At 37.0% G+C, this 20,361-nt stretch overlaps 1 protein-coding gene across 1 annotated transcript; it reads right to left on the bottom strand.

Moving 5' to 3' along the window:
- Window positions 1-39: 39 nt before the first annotated feature.
- LOC126920232 (dynein axonemal heavy chain 10) lies at window positions 40-19,483 on the bottom strand. The gene is made up of 40 exons (XM_050730302.1): window positions 19,244-19,483; window positions 18,785-19,031; window positions 18,237-18,509; window positions 17,441-17,871; window positions 16,654-16,817; window positions 16,125-16,472; window positions 15,470-15,861; window positions 14,972-15,109; window positions 14,704-14,894; window positions 14,356-14,531; window positions 13,738-13,991; window positions 12,652-13,179; window positions 12,144-12,302; window positions 11,728-11,988; window positions 11,342-11,596; window positions 10,665-10,935; window positions 10,182-10,459; window positions 9,735-9,999; window positions 9,439-9,653; window positions 9,135-9,323; window positions 8,886-9,077; window positions 8,239-8,693; window positions 7,891-8,086; window positions 7,560-7,776; window positions 7,061-7,373; window positions 6,495-6,789; window positions 5,779-6,239; window positions 5,395-5,675; window positions 5,178-5,332; window positions 4,099-4,851; window positions 3,553-3,891; window positions 3,247-3,448; window positions 3,022-3,164; window positions 2,764-2,925; window positions 2,111-2,414; window positions 1,453-1,664; window positions 1,089-1,256; window positions 710-889; window positions 403-549; window positions 40-325 (listed from the first exon to the last, which is right to left on the bottom strand). Exons 1-40 carry the CDS (start codon window positions 19,465-19,467, stop codon window positions 179-181), a joined length of 10,581 nt encoding a protein of 3,526 aa, XP_050586259.1. The 5' UTR covers window positions 19,468-19,483; the 3' UTR covers window positions 40-178.
- Between the last annotated feature and the right edge of the window lie 878 nt (window positions 19,484-20,361).

The raw sequence follows: 20,361 nt of genomic DNA, 5'->3' as shown, positions 1-20,361 counted from the left end.
TTTAAATAAGAAAGAAAATATTATAAAGTTACATAAATATAATGTGATGGTTGATATTTTTGGAAAGATTTTTTTTAATATATTTAGAAAGATATTTACTGTACATGAGATGTCTTTGTATATTGCGTTTCTTCTAAAATAATAATTATTACTGTAATCGTATATAATTCTTAGCCATTTAATCGGTATTTAACACTAAACAAACTCCTTGCAATACCCAGTGAGATTTGTGTTCCGTGGTGGCGAGGTTTGCCTCGAAAACCAGACCTACCCCCATGGCGTTCCTTCGATTAGACGTAGTGTACACTGGTGTTCTGAAAGTATTCTATAATTCATGAAATTACATATTAATTATTAAAACAATTTCAATCAATTTTACGCAAATTAAAATCATCTCATTACCTGAAGTCTGAGTCTATGAGCTTCTACTGGAATGATGATGAGAATTGGTAATTCTTCTATCAGGATTTTTGGATGTGATCTTTTAAGACATTGTTCTTGTAGATCCCATCTAGCCCCTTCCAAATATAATCCACTCACGTAACAACCCTACGATATTTAATTATTATTTATACGTATAGTTTGGCAAAATTCAAATAACATTATTATAAATCGATCAAAATATCAATAGGAATGCTATCTGTATTTCTATTCATTAAACTTTTGAAAACGAAATCAGGATAGTGATGTATGATGAATTATTGGCTACCTGGTCGGGTCTTTCCTCTACGTTCTCAGGTCTTGTAAATCTCGATACTGCTGTGTACGTGAGAGAACGATCCAGAGACCAACTATTTCTGCGACAAGCCATTTGCACGAGAGCTGCTAAATAAGTTTCCGGGATGTGTAGCCCGGCTAACCAGAGAACTATAGGCTCGCTCGTCGAAGACTAAGAATTTTGGAAAAATCTATTAGGAACGGTTCTTCTAACTTTGGTACAAGATTTCAATATTTTATTTAATATTGAAATCTTTTGCCAGGCGAATTTTATTTTCGACTGAATATTTAACGAAGAAGAAGAAGAATAATTTTCAATGTTTTTGATAAATCAATAAATCGTGAAATCTATGCTGACTGTAATATCTCACCCAATTAGTGTACTGTTGTATCCTCTTCTCGAAATGTTCGATCCATCCACCAAGATTTTTCCTCGTGTCTGGCGCTAGTATGGCCCATTCTTGCGGCAATACGCCATTGTATAATGCCGCGGATATATTTTCGAGGGTCGTGTCCATTCCAATTTCTCCAGCGATAGCCTAACGATATATAAATACATCTGATAAAAATATCCTTAAAAGATTATCAAAGGAAGTCACATTTAACCTATCACAGGGGAAATTTCACTCTAGCGCGTCTCTTTTATTTCGGAAATCAACAAAGCCGTACACCCGCGGAAGCTTTGAAACGTTGAAAGTTGATTTACGCTTGTACGAGAGGGAAGGAAGTATAGACCTTTCTCAACTGCGTTAATGTCCTCTTCATTACTCTAATCAGTGTATTAAATCTCTCCAATTCTTGGAAAAGAACAATCGTGGTTGGAGTTATCGTTGGACCAAAATGTTTCCTCACTTTAACGAGATCATACTCGACAGGAACTTTATTCAATATGTCTTTCGCAATGTTGTCAATAAATTCATCTTTACTTATTCCAACTCCGCTGACTTCTAAATAATAAAACAATGTTTCTCGTAATTCGGACAAAAAGAGAATTATTTGTAGACAGTTATTCGTAGAAAAAACTTACTCCTTTTATCCAGGCGTACTAGAGAGAAATACATTTTTATAGCACGATATCAGAACGATAAATTGGAGAATTGAACAATTTGGAACGAAAGCTTGTCAAATTTCTCAATTTTATAATATTAACCCAACTCTAACGTAGCTCATACAAAAATTTATCTTAATCGAAAGATCTACGATTTCATGATTCTGCAGGTAATTTACATTGTAATATAAAGTAGGATTATTCGAGACATCCGCAATATTCTTTTGCTCGCTCGAAAAGAAAAAAATAAAAAATAACAAAGCTTGTTTTTGTTATGAACTCTCCAATTATTCAGACGACAAACCGATTAGTCCCATTATCAAACTACCTTGGTTACGTGCTTACCAGTTTGAGGTTGCAGTTCTATGAGATTGTTCCACATTTCTTTCGCAGCTTGAGTGAAGTAGCCAATTTCGGCATTTGGGTGCAGTCCAAAGACGTCTGGACTGTTCACCAGAGGTAATCCCTCGATGAACTCGAGATAATCTTCTAATTCGCCTTCCGGAGGGATCACGTAATCGACTTCCTCGTCGTGATAAAAGTGGAAGGGTTGAAAGCTGTCGAAAAGGAAATCTCCGAAGTATTCGTCCATGTAGGTTTCGGATACTCGACGATCGTAGCTGTCTATCACTCGTCCACCGTACATTACCTAAAATTTCGTAAAATTTAGAATTTCTTAGCTGAAGATTGGAAAAATAGATGTTTAGAGTAGCTTTTCGTAGACAATTACCTGAATTCGTATAAAATTCGAATTTTTTAAATTTAATCATCGAGAAGTTGTAAAGAAGAAGAAGTTCTACTTAAAATTGTCAAATGTTTGAAAGTTCGGCAAATATCTAAGAACTGCAGATTCTTTAACTCGAAAAGTTTTAAAATCCGTGTCATATTCGCAATATTTTACGACAGGTGATAAAACAAGATAATCTCGTTTAAAACTAAACTACCTTTCTTAAATATCGTAAAAGACAAAGCTATGGCTAGTCACGCATAAAACATACTTCTCCTATTAAATATTTCAAGCTGTTCCAAGGGAGCCTGAGATCTTTCGCATTGAACGCCTTGGTTAAATAAGTGTTCAGAATAATACAGCATACATTGAAATCCGATTCATTGAAATCGTAATTTATATTCCAGCCAATCTTGTCGTATCTCCTCCTCTCCTACCGGGCGTAATCAAACAGTCAATTCATCGTAATATACGAGACTTCGCTCTTACTCGGTTAAGCAATACTTGGGTTAATTCTGGTCTGACTCACTTGAATAACCGCGTGATAGAAAGCTAATACGTAAATTAAATGTTTGTAGGCAGGATGTGCACAACTTTCAAGCATTCGAGGCCTGATTTTTAAATAAGTGTTCTGGAGATTTAATTTCAATCCACTAGGTGGCTCCGTGACCACTAAAAACAGACATTGAACATTATTTCACAAAAGCTTATTTAAAGGAAGAAATGGCAAAGAATTTGTTTACTCTGAAATAACCTTTCAAAGATTGTTGCAATATTCCGATAGGAAAAGTAGGAGTCGGATCGGTCGTGAGCCACAACCGGAAATCGGGATGAGGCTTTCCAACCTCGTCCAACAGTTTCTCTAGTTCTCTGGTGAAACTTAACAGTAAATGGCAATTTTGGAACATTAACCATTGTCCTCTAGACACTGCAACTTCTAACAACTCTATCGCAGTCTGAAACGTCAAATTGAAGAAAGTATGCATCAATTTTTCTCAAAGTCTAAAGAACTTCGGTCCTACAGGAGTTGGTTAAATAATTAACAAATTAAATAATCTACCTTCTCCTGGCCCTGTCCAAGGGACAAATATTTGAATCTCCCGCCTCCACAACCGTGTTTGTCTGCCAATTTCATTAGTTCCGAGGAAGGATCAGATCCAGGGCTTAGAATGAAAATAACAGGCATTGTAGGTGTGCTTTGTTCCAAGATTAATTCCAGACTAATATGTGGGGGCGTGATGTATTCTTCTCCCATAGTCTCGCTGATGTAATCGATCACACTGCGATAAACTCGATCGACGCGGAAACAGCGTATCAGCATAAGCTTCTCGAAGGGTTTTAATTTGGCGGAATAGCCCAGAGGAAAGTCCAGAGCCTCTGGGGCGTCCATGTCGTACCACTGAAAGATTTTTATTTAATACCTACATGTTCTTTAAAATGGTAACACTGAGTTTATTGCGTCTGAAATCAATTGATAATATTGCAATTTCCATATTTAGAAGCAACGCGGTATTAATTAATCTGAGAAATTTTACGATTCTGTCGAATGACTCGATGAAAATTATAAGAATGAACGTTCGAAGAAACAAGTTTGCTCGCCACTTACAGCTTGCCAGTCATCCGCGTGTGAAGCCAGTTCGTCCGCAATGTTTCCAAACGTGTGTGGAAAATCGTTACTCAGTTTCAACAAATCCGCCCATCCAGCAGCTGGTAACCATTCCGTAGGATTAATTTTTGGCGATTTTTCCAAACTGATACTTCCTTTAATGAAAAATTCCAATTCCCGTTGACTGACGTTCCCTACACTTTGCTCCAATTTCGTGCAAATTTGAAACGAGAACAATAATTTATGCCTTTCGAAAATTCCCGTACAACCATAGTCGTACACGTTCTTCGTCAGCATTGGGATAATATTCTGCAGACGACGTTGCAACGTTGGATCCGGCAGCGCTTTCCTCAGCGAATAAGTGAACACCTCCACGTAGCTGATCAGAGAATACTGATACATCGGATTTACCATGGCCATGTCGGCCAAAACGAAGAACAATAACGCTCCTCTTTTTGCCACTGATCGATATCCATCTCGGAGCTTGTTCACGTCAGAAGCTGTCACTTCAGCTAGATATAACTTCCTCATTACTTCTGCAGCGCTAGATTTCGTGCTTTCCAGAGTTTCGATCAGCTCAATGTTATCTAACATATTGCCTTTATTCGTAGCAATTTCGAGAAGTAAACTGTCTTCTAACTGTTTCAGGAGGTTCTTGTTCTCGCTGGTCTCGATGATCAAGCTTTCTCGTTGTTCCTCGATGTCTGGTCTCTCAGTTCGAACGACCACTGATAGTAGTTGATCCTCAAGTCCCTGGAATTTGATAGTTTCATTTCTTTAATTCTTTTATTTTTATACGTACAATTCTTTAGTAATGAAATATTCGTTTTCCAGCAGAGATTCTTTTAAATCGTGGTAACCATTGTTTCACTTCGTACTCCTTTCAGCAAAGGTTCTTTTTTTATTAGACATTCTACTAGTCTTTTGAAAAGAGATTTTTCTAAGCTATCCGAACTATCGTTTCGCTTTAATTTAAGATGGATGGAAAGTACCATTCGTGGATAGAGCGGAGAATTTATTTAAATTTGCAATTATATTATAGCGATAATTGAAATGAAAGAAAAATGCTCAGAACGAACCCCTAGGGTCACCATGTAATTGATCACGGTGGTCTTGGCATATACAGCAGGATCGAATATGGGATTCGACATCTTCGTAGTGAGATACATCCTGAATTTCGGATCATAATCCACTTCCTTATCACCGAGGAGCACGAACGTTCTACCTCCCACATCTGCAATAAAATTTTATCTCCCATATCCATTTATTTTTAAACATAAAATACACATGAAATACTTTGTATGTTCTTCGATAGGACGTTATCTAAAACAGGATCAATTTCATCGACGTCCTGAAATAGAACTGGAAGACCGTATTTTATTGCAAGTTCCACTTGCTTCAGAAAGTCTGAATCAGTGAACGATAGGATCTTTAAATTCTTCTTTTGTTCTTTCTTTTTGATCCAGTTCAGAGCTTGTTGCTGAGGATCGATGCAAACAGGGAATCTCGATGCTCTCGTAGTTAGAATTCCGTTTTGCACGGATAGTTCATCAGGTGGTAGGCCCTCGGATGTCCATCTTAAATAAATCGTCTAATGTACTTTTTTATTATTTATGAAAATAAAAAGAAAAGAGTAGAATAAAAAATAGCAAAAAGGCAGAATAAAAGTATCTTGCTAACGTGCTAATTTCAACGTCACTGCTTAGCTCCGTCTGGATCTTGAACGTATCCGTGAATGGAATTTCTTTTTGCACTATACTGTTCCACCAGTCGTCGTATACCATCTGATTCCTATACTCGTAAGAAAATGGTCCACAATATGCAAGAAATCCAGCGGAAAGCAAACAATTGCCAGTAATTTTCTCTATCTGGCCATGCAGCGTCTCCAAATCTTTCTTCCATCGTTCATTTTCAGAGGACAATCCGCTAATTAATTTATCAGCAGCTATTAAACGCCTCTGAAGCAAGTCTGTCTCTTCTTGCAATTTTTGTCTTTCTTCCATAGCATTCTCATATTTTATATTCAAATCGGCAATGGCTCTCTCGAGTCTCCTTAACTCTCGTTCTTCCCTTTCCAACGCCTTTCGTGCTCGTTCCGATTCAGCTTCTAATTCCTTAACGCGTTCTATCTTTGGTTTCACCTGAGGAAATACGACGGATTCAACGTTGAAATAAAATTTTCACTTTTACTTTACTTCGTTCCATTCAAATTTGGAACTTTGGATATTAACTCTGTTTCGTTAAAGTTACGAGTCTCAGACATTTATTTCGCTCGTTCATTTTAATTTATAGTTTTCCTTTTCTCAAAATTCCGTGTTTCAACCGTGCTTTGTTAGAATTGCGCGTTAGAGAAATTTATCTCGCTCCTACAACACGTTGAAATTGAAATATCGTACCTCTCTGAAAACGGCACAGTAATCTAGCACAGCGAGTACGAATCTGTATAATCCGTACCCAGCCTTGCTGATGTGCTGCATTTGATCCAATTTAGTAGTTTTCTTTAAATGAGCTTTGACTGCTTGTTGTTGTTTCAAAGTGATTTTATCGCAGTTCATCTCTTGCAATTGTCGTAGAAATGCTGGGTCGCTCATCATTCCTTTTGCACCTTTCCAAGAAATGTCCTTTATGCCTCGCAGCATCGCTACGCATTCCGAGACGATTTGCACAGGTTCCGGCGGAGTTGCAAACGATCTAAAAATGTTTTTAATATTTTGTACATTTTTTACGCGTTAAAAATTTTTCATATGTTTTTATATCTATTTCGATGTTCCAAGGAAATAAATTTCTGCTAGAAATTTTATTCGAGAGCTGTGTTTTCCCAAAGGAAATTAAACTTAGTAACGACGTTTACTCAAGTTTCTCTAATGTTTTTCCAACAGTACAAGAAATTAAATTTCTGTTATATCTTTTTAATATATATATTTTTTATATATTTGCAAAACAGAAAGAAAAGTTAACAAACCTTATTTCAGTAATGTCTGCTTTCTCGAGTTCCCCAAGGGCCGCTCTGGCTGCATCTAAGGCAGGTTGCGCGTCAGCCAACGCCTGTTTAGCTTCCGTTTCCTCCTTGTCGATAATCTTCCTCTGTTCTTCTATCGCTTGTCTTTCCTGCTCGCTCAGCTGTTTCTTTTCCATCGCGATATTCGTACTTTCTCCTATGGAAGCCAATAGTCGCTCGCAGTTTCTCGTCTGATCAGCTACTTTTACCCTTTGCACAGCCAGAATTTGATTTAACTCGTTCAAAGTCACCGATGCCTCCGCGATCTTCTGCAGACCTTTAAAATTCAAAAAAATACAATTTTACATTTTATTAGAATATTCCCTTGAAGATACTTTACGATGTAATTGCGATCAATTAATTTCTCTGACTGTTCTGAGCGTCGATTTTTAATTTTTAAATTCAATCCTTCAATGAACAGATAATAAACGCGGTGCAAAGGTTGAAAGCCTTTGCTACGAACCTCCGGAAAGTCGATCACATTGTGAATTTATGTAATCCCTTGTTTCTACCAACAGAGACAGATAACTGTTTATAAAATCTAAGTAGTGTTTAGGAGTCACGTAATTTCTTCTTCGTAGTATCGTTTGGAATTCCACCGTGTAGTCGCAGACAGTTTTATGAGTGAACACCATATGTTCTACTAGGGCATCTCTGTAAGTTTGTGATACGTTTGGGTGCTGAAAAAAATTGTACAATTCATACGTTCTAAATATTACTGTGGATTGTTTTGCATTTATGAATAAAAGATCTTCCGAATTGGATCGTTTAAAATTGACCAAACAATTACATACGTCTCTGAGAGTGACGTTAGCCACGGAAACTAAAGCCTGTTCAGGCCAAGGGAACATCCAGTCTATGGTGGTACTGTTCACCAGACCAGGATAACTTCGACATCTTGTCCTTAATAAATCTCCCGATGGACTCATCGACAACGCTATCCGTAAATTTTGAAGGCTGGTTTTCACGAAATATGACCATACACTTTCTCTGAAGCATAGCAAGAATACCTCTGTTATTTGTCTTTTCACGGTCGAGGGGTCAAAGTAATTAATACGAAACTATTTCATTCTTTTCGTATTAATCTCTGTTCCATAAATTTTCTCGCCCAACGAATTCGATTGGAAAAACTGTAAGCAAACCTGGTGACACCGAAGCCAGCATCTACAGCCTGATTTCTGCAAGAATTGACGATTTCGTCCTTATCTTCGTCGGTAAACAACGCTGGTACGACACCGGTCATCAACATATTGTTTACCAACTCCAGAAAACTTTCGTCGATGACATGAGCAGATGTAAATAAAAACACGATTCTCTGATTGTCTACGCCAACCTTGTTGTACAGTGTTTTCATATCATCGCGAAAAGAAGCTTCGTTGTAGCCTCGAGATAGACTAATTTCGAAAATTTGGAAGTTGGCTGCGTAAGCTGCTAATTTGATCACCGATTTCTTCCCACTTCCACCGATGCCAATCACCAAAACGTGCCCTCTGTGCATTCTGAGTGCACGGTGAACTCTAGTCAAATGCTGGAGCGCATCGTTAAAGAGGACCATTTGCAACGTGGTCGCGCTTCTCTCGTTATAGTCTTCGTAGATCTGAAAAGTCAATTTTGTGGAAAATAGTTTAATACAAGGTGGAGTGGAAATAATAGTACGACCGAAAAACGAGGTGATTTTCTGGGAAAATGTAAGCAAACAATGCGGTATAAAGCTTCTTTTGTATCTGGTTTCGTCCAAATAACAGTAAGTGGTCGAAATTTTTGTTTCCTACCAAGGAATGTTAATTACCTCTAGGAACAAACTGTAGACAGCCTCGTAGTCCAACAAATCTTCGTAGAATCGTGGTTCCCCATCGTTAATCGCGTTTCTAAAATCACCAAATAGCAGAGGATCCCTCATTACATATTTGATAACGTCAGGCTCTTCCTCCCAACGTTCTTCGATCTTCTCTTTCACGTATGTAGCTACGATACTCACGTCCTACGATCGAATTCTAATTTACATACAAAGATTTCCTTTCTTTCCTCTATTACTTACGTCTTCGTTTATCAAACGATCGCATATAATTCTGGCGAACTCGTTCCTCCATAGTCTAACGATCTGTGTCACTTTTGGAAGATAATTAGGATGGCTTTGAAGAAGCCCAGCCGTAATCCTCGACAAATCTCGCATATTAAAAATGTAATGGAATTTATTCGGTGTGGGTAATAGTTCCGCGGTAACTTTCTGAAGAAATAGGAAAGTAAGATATTGTGTCTGGTTAAATTTTAAGAATCGAGAAAGGAGCAGAGTGTTAGGAGATCAGTCGGTGTAAGTCAGTCTTTCGTTAAAGGAGAAATACCTGATAGAGGTCCAGAGTGATTTGCACCAGGGTTCCTGCAATTGCTTGCACTTCCTCTGAAAATGTTTGCAAGTGTCCGCTCAGTATGCTTGTGTAAATGTAACAAAGCGTCTCATTTGCTGGAAATATAACGTTATAGACGGAGAACATGGAGATGAATCTTGGATCCACTTCGTTCCTTCCACCACCAGGCTTCCCCATTGCCGCTAAATAACCTTGTAAAATAATAAACCCTTCATAATCCGAATTTTAAATCGATATAATGTTGATAGAGAAAACTCGGTAAATCAACTTACACATATCTTTCATGTACATTAGAGAAAGGTCTTTTCCACGATCGTAAAATCCACCCTTTTCGAACAAAAACTTGAGAAGTGCGATAGGTTGCTGGGTACCATAAGTGTCTACCAGTGGCATATTCATGTCGTCGATGAAGAGTAACAACTTTTTACCAGGAGGTGGTCCATAAGTTTCCCTCGTTCTCTTTTCCACAACAGCCTCTATATTTTTTTGCACGTCCATCGAAGTTGTCCTCGATGAGAAATTGATGAGAAGTTGATTCTAATGGAAATAACATCAGAGATCGGAGAGGTGAAACGATGAGGCAATATATGTATACTTGATATTGGATTTTTTATGATAAATTTCTTCTTTCCTCTAAATTGTTTCTTTCGAGTTAAATTGATTAATTTTTTGTCGACTTTTAATTCATTTTTAAATCCTACGTATATCCTAAAACTTACGTATTTCTCGATGCTGAGATTTCGAAGAAATTCTTGAATTATAGCGGTTTTCGAAGTACCAGTTTCGCCAACTAAAAGAGCTGGCCGATCTCGTTCGTTCATCATGTTGACGAACCACGTAGTTCTTAGAGTGTCTATGGTAGGAACCAAAATATCGGAGAAATTTTTCTCTCTGTCATGGACATAATTAGGGACCAGAGCTCTCCATGGGATCCATATATTCTTTCCCAAATCCAAGAAATAATCGTACAGCAATTTCTCCGTCACTGGTATGTATCCTGGTGATAATTCGAGAATTTATTCATTTTATATTTATTTATTTTAGTTAAACGAAAAAGATGATAAATTACGATAGCATCGAGTTCAACGTGTCTTAAATTGTCCAACGAGTCATTGTCGAATTGCCAGGAATTTGAACACAAATTGACTGGCTGACGATGGATATGTATAGCAATAAAAATATCGTTAGTTTGTGAAACTCACGCACAGTAGCTCGTTTTTCAACGGTATCTTGGACAAGCATAAATCCAGAAGTTTTCTTTATGTAATCGTCAAAGTCAGGCCTGTTTTCAATCACCAGGGAGGCTCCTAAGGACCAGTAGCAAGCTTGAATGTACATCGCCTCGAGAATTTCCCCCCTGGAGAATAACGTTTCTGCCCTTATTTCTTCCTCTTCCTCGGTCTTGGTAGTAGGAGTTGGTCGAGTATCCAGAATAGCGAGCAGACCGTCGAATACGTAACAAAGTTGTATTACCTGAATGAAAGACGTTCACTAGTAAATTCTATACTTGATTTTTGACATACTTTAAAGTAATCAAGCGAAGAAATTATATATTATCAACGTGAACCGGGAAGATGGGAAAATTTTAGATAGAAAATTAGAAAATTGTAGGAAATTTAAGTTCAATTTTTTGAAATTATTCGAAACGATTCTTCGGTTCTATTTTTGAATGCTACATATTCTTAAATCTTGCGATCCAAATTTTTCTCTTTTTCCATATTAATCGTAACACTCGATTAAAGTCCATTAATACTCGATCTTGAATCGTACAAATTCTTTCCCTGATAAGTTACAAATGGCTAGATCGCAGTTTCTTTTTCGACATTCTGCATTCACATAAAAGGACGAATTAATTAGCGTATAAAAGCTTAATTGCTACCATGTTCAGTCCGGTTTGTGGTATGATCATCTTAAGCGGTGTAACTTGTTGTAACCCGAGCATTCCTTCTATAATGAGAGCTATCCCGCCGTGCACGTATTTCTCGCACATTCCGCTCAGTAGCTCCTGGTCCGATTCGCTCTTGCTCCGTATCCATTTGTCCATGTAAGGCTGATAACCCAAGTTTTTTGGGTCTACGTACACCATGCCGGCTCTGGATACAGTCGCTGGCGAGGCGTACTGCAGGTCGCCTACCTTTTATAAAAAAAAACTTCATTGAAAATCGTTATTCAGGCGACCAACGAGTTCTCTCTTTCTGTATCCTATTTAATTTAAATCCTGTCGCGTAAAAGTAATACGCGATCGATAGATTTAGTTACAATCACCTCGAACAGTAGACTACAATGATTCTGCATCTTGATTCTTTCTTGATTGGCCAGAGTCAATAATTTGTTATCGTCCATCACGGAATTCATATTCTCGATCCATTGTGGATCTACGTCACCGTCGAACAAAATATATTTTTTCTCATCCTTGTTCGAGTTTAATGGTCTGTTCACTTCCCGAAAAATACAACTTAGCAGACCGTCTGTCCAATCGCGTGTCGCTGGATCCAACACACCATAAAGTTCGTTCACGGTGCACGCCTGAGTACAATTTTATTTATTACGTAGAAAATAAAACGACAGGTGTATCGATCTTGATCCTAAATATATCACGGACTTGTACAAATGGCATATTTCTATTACGTGTTCGTGTTATGATCGTGAACATTGAGGAGTTAATTATAGCGATGCAGTACCTTTGGATTTAAAATGTAGAGTTTGGTAGGTTTGTCGAGACGAGTTTGAGCTTTGCAAAGAGTTTCGATCACGACGGTCTTCCCGCCTCCTGTCGGTCCAACCACCATTGTCGAGTGTCTAGTCATCATTACTTCGTATAGTTGCACCACTTTGTCAATCTGTGTAGTTGGGACACTTTCATGAATGTTTGTTATTCGCTATATTACGTAATTGGAATATTTACGATACTGATGGAATAATACGCTCCATGGTAATTTTTAGGAAGACGATTGTAAGTGTCCAATGATTTATATCTATATCTATATATATCGAGAACTTTTTATTTTTTTTATTTTCAAACCGTAACGTATCTTTGCACATAGCAGATCGTCTTCTTTGTTCAACTATCTAAAATACTGTTCTAGCCATCAAACGATATGAAAATCATGAAATCGACAAATATAAGTTTGTTACTATTCTTACTCGCGTGCTTTTCAAATGAAATTGTTCGAAAGCAAAAGATACTACCTGCTCAGACAAGATAATATATCGTTGCTCCTCCAGTACTTGATTAACAGCGTTGTTAAAATCAGGATAATGAACCCTCGGACAGTCGAGGTTTGGGAAGAGGTCAGCGATTAATCCCAGAAACAATGGGACGTCGTCGAAAATAAATTTCGGCAAATTCATGTCTCGAAGCGCCCTCATGAGTACCACGTCTTCAGCCAGGTCACCGGAAGTCCTCTTCAAGTGGCCGGCCATATTGAGCACGGATTTGAGTGCTCTCAGACCGAAGTCGTAGTGGTTCTGCTTGCTCAGTTGTTCGCGTGCCAATTTGTACAGAACAGTCATCTTCTTGGCTAGAACTTTGGCGGTCAAGAAGCCGGAGCTGAACAGCTTTATCTGGCAAATCAGCTCGTTATCCGGAACTATGCACACCACTGGCCTGAACAGCGCTTTCACCGATTCCGGAAGTTCCGTTCGACCCGCGTACCCTGGATTCATTGTGATGAATATGCCTACTTTCGAGTCGAGCACTATGTCTTGCCCCTCGAACTGCGCTTGCAGAGAGTGGTTAAATTTAATTAGACGTAAATTTGGTTTATTGGTACTGGTGACGAGAGATGACAACGAAAGTATAGTGATAAATATCGAAATACATAGTCATGAAATTTTTAGACTGACTAATTGAGTTTGATGTACGCGCTAATCTACATACCGTGGTAATCATTACGGTAAATAGAGACATATCGATTCAATAAATTTAATTCGATTTATCTCTCGTATCGTGGGACACGCGCCACGAGTAAAAGATACCGGGCACACTTATTATTTGTTACCAATTTTTTATAGAAATATTCAAGATAAATTATTGTTCGAATGTTCTTGTCATACGTATCGTTGGATTTATCTCGAAATGTGACATAAAATAGCGACAGTAAAAACATGCGACTCAATTAAAAAAATTAAATTGATATTGATACGTTAGAGAGAATAAGATGATTTATTGTACATGATTTATACGTAAAAAGATAGATACATGATGGTAACAGCGAGCTTTTTAAAATACCTAAAATACTAGATAAGAAGTTTCGTTCCTTTATATTTTCTTACCATAAATCTTGATGCTTTTGCCATCAAAGCGGAGCGTATAGTTTGAAGCTGAGTAGAGATAACCGATAGGACAGAAATATCGATGCGATTAAATTCGTCAAAGCAACCCCATACTCCGCACTGTGCCAGGCCACTCAGTGTGTTTCCTATCGCCACATAATCCATCCCTTCACCGCAATTTGTGACGATGCACAGTAATCCTAGCGCCTTCGCCAAGTCTTTCGTGGTCTCCGTTTTTCCCGTTCCAGCAGGACCTGAGGAAATAAGAAAACATCTACTCTTGGTATTTTTTAAAGTAAATACCAACGAGTATTGTACTTGATCCCCCATTCTTACTAGAAAAAATTAAATTTGTTGGTGATAGTAATAATTATATCTATGAAATAAAAATTTGAGAAGTTAGATCAGGATTGTTAACAACCGCTAAGAAATAATTTCGTAAGTAGATATTTTTAGAAATCACTATGTCTTCTAGAATATATCTGAAAGAATTTTTCAAAGTCTTTTACTTCGAATTCTGTCTTATAAATTATTCGCGATTGATTAATTAATTTTCAACTATATTTTCCAATCTTAATGTTATCGTCTTTCTTAATTTCATCGCGTGAATCGCTATACCTGCAGGAGCTCCACCCAGGTGCATCGAGAGAGCTTGTGTGATGGTCAAGTATATTCTGTCTGTCAAAGGTGTAACAACGAGTCTTCCATTGAGTCCCATGTACTCGTAGCCGTATTCGAATGTTCCTGTGCACTGGTACATCCAAACATTATCCAGATCGTGAACCCAGTAAAACCTTTGCAAGAAATTTATACTTACGTATGAAATGTATCGTATCTCTTTTCTGATACGCGATACAAATTTGTACAGATATTAAGCGTCATAATTGGTACTTAATAGGAATAGAGAAAATAGAAAGGATAATGAATAAAAATAAATAAGAAAAATAGGAACGAATAAGAAGGAACCTTAATTGACTTTCCCACTCGAATTCCGAAGGATCCATGATACTGTCTCTGACGAAACCTTCTACGATATCTCTCATATGAACATCGAGTGTTAATACCATGTCGAATTTTTTCCTATCATTGTTCGTCAACGTATCACCACCCATCAGTGTTACCACTTCGTTTAGTTGATTGTTCAGTTGCTTCAAATACTGTAAACAAGACGATCGATGTATCCGAGTCCTCCGTATAAGAGAATCTTATTAATTCAATTCAAAGAGAAGCGTACATCTTTCATTGCACGCATCTGTCCTTGAGACATTTTCTCGAACACGTTCTCCACCTCCGCTGTCCACCATATTTGATCAGCCGCCAGGATCATCATTCCTTGGAAGTCTAGCATCCATCGTGTCCTAGGTCTTCTGACCTGGAGAATTCCATTCGATTTTCTTAAATCAACGTTACAGTATGGTAATTGTGTAGAAAATGGTACACCTCGTGGATTTCAATAATTTTGTAATATTGATAGCACTAAATCATACGGAATTTAATGTACTTGGATGTGATTAATTAGTACGTGAATACCATAATAAATACAATGGTGTCTAAATACTTTAAGTAGCCACTGTATAACTGTAGCTTAGTTTTCATTTCAGAGAAGTAGAGAAAAATATTTTCAATACAATGATATTTCTACCATGCGTCGTATTTCCAAAGCTTGTAGCAAGCTTGGTGCAAGTATAAAAATTCCTAATTTCCTGTAGTAAATCCGCTGAAGTAGACTCACCTTCCCATAATCGTAGATAGCCTTTTTCGTCAAGAATCGGTTCGATCGTTTCATCTCTTCCAATGCAAGCACCATCCATTCTTCGATTTTTCCTTCGGCTAGAACCACGTTTCTAAAGTCCATTACCTCTTTCTCGCAAGAGATCAAGCCAGTGGCTATCACGCGTTCGGTATTGTTTATTTCGAAACGGAATTTGTCCAAATTATCGAACATCTTGCCCACGTGTTCTTGAATGGCGATGGGTTCACCGCTCCCAAGGATGCTCAGCAGATCGTCGTCACTGAGGAAAGTGAATCGCGGGAAAACTGCTCGTTTGCTGTTCAAGTAATTTGTCAGCGACTTCTGACATTTGTCCAGTGCAAGAATCATCGATTCGAACTCTTCTTGTCGACCTGGATCACGGATATAATTTATTTAAACTGACTTTTTTAAAGCGTTGTTCTTATTTTAATAAAGTGGTTGTAATCGATCGAAATCGATCAAAGCATTGAAATTATGTATTTTAATTTCTTGAGAATTTTAATTAGTTTACATAATTTATGTATGCAGAGTCAGGGTTTTTCTATCAAACCAAATGATCTAGTTACAATTAATCTGAGCAGTTTGTTTCAAAATCATAAAACGATTCAAATAAAACAATTCTCTCTAATTTTACCTTTAATCGTGCAACATTGGAGAACGTTCAGTCTCTTCGACGTATCTGTCATAATTTTCTTAAAAGATTTGTCAATTTCGTCGAACTTCTTCGCTTCGTCTGGCAATTGAAGTCTTATGTCACCGCCTACGAAAATGCCCTCGAGGTATAGCCATTTTTTCTGCAGTTGCACCCATAATTCGATAACTTCGGAGATCGTGTGCATCGTGACTTCCCAGTTTTGCACTGTATTGAGAAAAGGGCCGATGAATTGAGAGGCTGCCATGCCATTCACGTTCATCATATTGTCTTCTAGAATCTGATTTAATTCGTCTATTGGTCCCAAAATGAATCCTCGATCCTCGGTACCTAAAAATCGTGCATTTCGTATCACTTCATTCAAATTTAGTTCTCATATTATCCTCGAAGTTTCGTACAGAGCACGATTTTATGTCGATCTCTTTTTCAATTTTCTTTTGTTAATTTTCTTACTTTATTTACTTTTCTAACACTCACTATAATATTGGAAGCAAAGATTTACAAGGCGTACCTTTGTAATGTTTCAGTACAGTAAATTCCATGTTTTTCCAGACTTCAGCCAAATCTTTTAAACCTCTTTCTATGGCGAGCTCTTTCACGGCATTCGTCACGATTTCTTTGGCTATTTCTTGGTATTTTCCTAATTCCATAGCGAACATGTTCTTCAGGGTGAATCTTAAACGTAAATACGCAAATTAAAATTTTAAATTATGAGCCAACAGTGACCAAAATTTCCCTTCGATCGGAACATCATTGGAGATGAACTCACCCTTTCAGTATCTCTATTTCTTTTTCCCCCATGTCTTAAAAGATTCACATATATTTTAATAAAAACACTAGGTCTTGCGTTACTATGAACAGTTAGCAAAATAAAAATTCTGTAAAAAAACGAATTAAGCGTCGCTTTAAGCTTCTTTACCACACAAATTTCAGAATAATACTTCTAATCCTACAGCTGTAATACATAACACGATACTCGAAATACAATTATGATTGGTCATATAAAATGATCTTAATATTAAACTATTTCCTAAACTTAATTATAAAACCTTCCTTATATCTCTTTCTAAAAAATGTACAAAACAACCAAAAGCTATCTGATTTCCTATTTTATCTATCGGATCCAAAATTTCCTTCTATTTCTAAATTCCTCTAAAAACACTTAATAACTTAAGACACACATGCACACACACGCATACGCACGCACGAATCCACTTTGAAAGCATCATAAATATTTCGCACAAATTTGACACTTGTCCATCTACAATTTTGTCATTTATTTTTCACCACCATCGCACCTGTCTGGGTCCATATCGAAATGTCGTCCAGTTTTCTCCATTAATTGCTTCCAGTGTCTCTCCCTCATCGCCTCGTTCTTTAATTCGATGAACAGTGGCACAGAATTTTTGAAGCTCTTCATATTCGCGTCCAAGGCCTGTCCAACGCTGAGATTCTTCACGAATTTCGAAAGTTTGCGAAATTCCCTGATAAAATGGTCCATCCCATCCATCAGCTGTTGAGGATTCAGGTTCACCCAAAGCGTCTGCGCCCATACGTCCCTCATACTTTTCTGTTTCTGGTACAATTCGAATAATAATTCCATGCCCTCGTAGTCCTTTTTGATTTTTAAGAAAACCGAATAGTCAGTCGCTGGCAGATCGAACAGTATTTCGGAATTGATCAGGTTAAGCCGTCGTTCTTCGTATTTTGCGATCAGTTTTCCGTATTCCTGGGCAATTCGGGAATAGAAATTTTAAAATAGAAGAGCGCAAATCGATGAAAATTGGACGCGCAAAGAGTTTGCTTCAACGGTCTATGTCAAATGTATTATTTTCATCTTGCAATAATAATAATTAGTTTTAAGACCAAATAAGATAAATTTCACATAATTTTCTATTGGTTAGCTCTTTCAAATAAAATAAAACGCGATTTAGATTTTATATACATTTGAGTTATAAATGACACGATCGGATTGTTCTACAGTGCGAAGAAAAGAAAAATATTAGAATATAAAATTGATTTAGCAGTATTGTTTTTAATTTATACGAAACAGAAGATGTCGATAAGAACAAAAAGGAAAAATATGAAACTCACGTCCATCTTGAGCAGTCCAAGTTCGAGATCCTCACCGACACTGCCAGGGCCATTGGCCTCGAAGTCTGCTGCGAACTCTTCGAGTTCTTTCACGAATGCATTAATCTGCTCTTGCGTCATGTCAGAAAATCTATCAGAAGTACTTGCTAAAGTGGAAGCTCTGTATAAAGCTCCCAAATATAGAGACTCCCAGTCACGTTGCAGAGTGTAAGCCAATTGTTCGTCTTCCTCGGGGAAAGATATCTCGTGGCTGCGCAAAGTTCGGAAAGTTTCCTGAAAATTTCATATATTACAATCATAAAATATAACACAGTTGATTTCGTTCTTACGCGATTTTGATTTATGATTTCGATTATGATTTTTATAAAATCACCAGTCAGATGGTATACGATCACACTCGAGAACATTCTCTTATTTCTTCAGATATCTTTGTTTTTACATTTTTCAAAAGTATAATTAGCATACGAAAGCAGAACCAAATTGCATATTGAAATTTTACTGCTCCTTTCTATTTTGAAATTTCGTAGTGGCACTTTTATAAAACAAACCTGATAGGTCGTATAACGAACTTCTGCTTGAATCGCTGTCTTTTTTATGTCGGAGATTGCTTGCATGACAGATGTGAAACGATCTAATCCAGTGATTACAAGCTCCACTTCGCTTCGGTAATTTTCGATTATCAGATGTAAGCTGTTCATATCGTGAACCGTTTGGTGCAGCAGAAAATGACCGAGAACCTGCTTCCATTCATTAGCGTGTTGTTTGATACCAGAAAGCAGGAAACCGAGATTGATGCTAATTAACAGAAATTATTGTCAAGTACGTTAATGCTTCTAATTCGATTGCTCGTGTTTGTACGCATTTTTAGGAAATTTATATATATAAATATTGAGAATACAGATAAGTAATATGCGACAGTAAATCTTTCCTAACGTACCAAGATAGTATGAGAATTTATCCTTTGACTTTTTAAGAATTAGAGTAATCTATTATGAGGCAGATATTACCGTACGCAATAAAGATCGTGATAAACATCCATTTCAGTCAATTCCTGGAGAATATTGTCGTAGAAAGAGAACTTATCATCGTATTGGTGGAGTGTAGGTTCGGTTGCTGCGAACTTTTCAGCAGCTAAGTTCTTGTCGAAAGACCATAGATTACTATACTTCTTCCACCTGTGCAAATAGTGCCAAGCTTCCAACGCTATTTTATGCGCCGACCTTTGAACCATTAGTATATTATCATTCACTACCTACGCAGACGTATTCACAAGATTATACACTCGACATAAACAACAAAAATGTTAGTTCCTACATTGGCAAATTTTAATTCGTAAAATAGATAATTACAAATGTATAATCATAGTTATAAAGTTATGAAGTCAAAGAATCAACAGAAATCGGCTTATCGTACTTTTGCCGCGTAATCTTCAATTACTTCAAGAATAGAAACAATCATAATCATAGAGGATATAATTATTGGAGGAGATTGAATCAAATGAAAATTATCGAATTGTTTGTAATTTAAAAGTGACATCATGTAGGGGACATTGTGTTCTTAAATATTTGCATTTATATTTTTCACTATCTGTACTGATTTTACTTTGTCGGATTTTTATCTGCTCCGATCTCTTTTGATTCTATCAAATTTCATTGATTAAATTTTACGAATAATTTACTTTAATACTCATGACGTCCTCAAAGAATGTCACTGTAGCGAAGTTTTCGTATTCGTTTTTCGTTTGCGGTTTGCACTCTAAACAGGTGCCGTTCATCCATCTAGGAAATAATTTCAGCTTCTCTAATAAATTTTTCACGTTCTGTAATATTGTAGCATAAATTTCGCCAGGAGATGGTCTTATAACAGCTTCTGAAGCTATTAAAATTGCGTCCACTTGAAACATCGGTTTGCATTCCATTAGACTTTTGTTGAAACACTCTATGTTCTTCAGTATACATCTGTATAATTTATAATATTGTTATGGGATCGTTTCTCATGATTCATTACGCTCTAGACGATATTCTATGAGATTGTGTATCATTAATTTAGTACTTGATTTAACAATTTTTAAAATAATTTTTATTCATTGATAAGAAATTAATTTTCTATTGCGAGTTCCTCATCT

This window comes from Bombus affinis, chromosome 9 (assembly GCF_024516045.1).
Source record: "Bombus affinis isolate iyBomAffi1 chromosome 9, iyBomAffi1.2, whole genome shotgun sequence".
NCBI lineage: Eukaryota > Metazoa > Arthropoda > Insecta > Hymenoptera > Apidae > Bombus > Bombus affinis.
Note: the sequence above shows the minus strand (reverse complement) of the source record. Positions and strands in the feature narration are given on the sequence as shown.

What these genes read in the sequence shown, in the direction of transcription:
- LOC126920232 (XM_050730302.1), bottom strand. Translation starts at nt 19,467, where the DNA reads ATGGTTCAAAGGTCGGCGCATAAAATAGCGTTGGAAGCTTGGCACTAT. An exon ending in GAGTGGGAAAGTCAATTAAG is followed by an intron (nt 14,532 to 14,703) that starts GTTCCTTCTTAT and finishes TTTCTTGCAAAG; the next exon opens with GTTTTACTGGGTTCACGATC. An exon ending in ACGCGGATGACTGGCAAGCT is followed by an intron (nt 3,892 to 4,098) that starts GTAAGTGGCGAG and finishes AAAATCTTTCAG; the next exon opens with TGGTACGACATGGACGCCCC.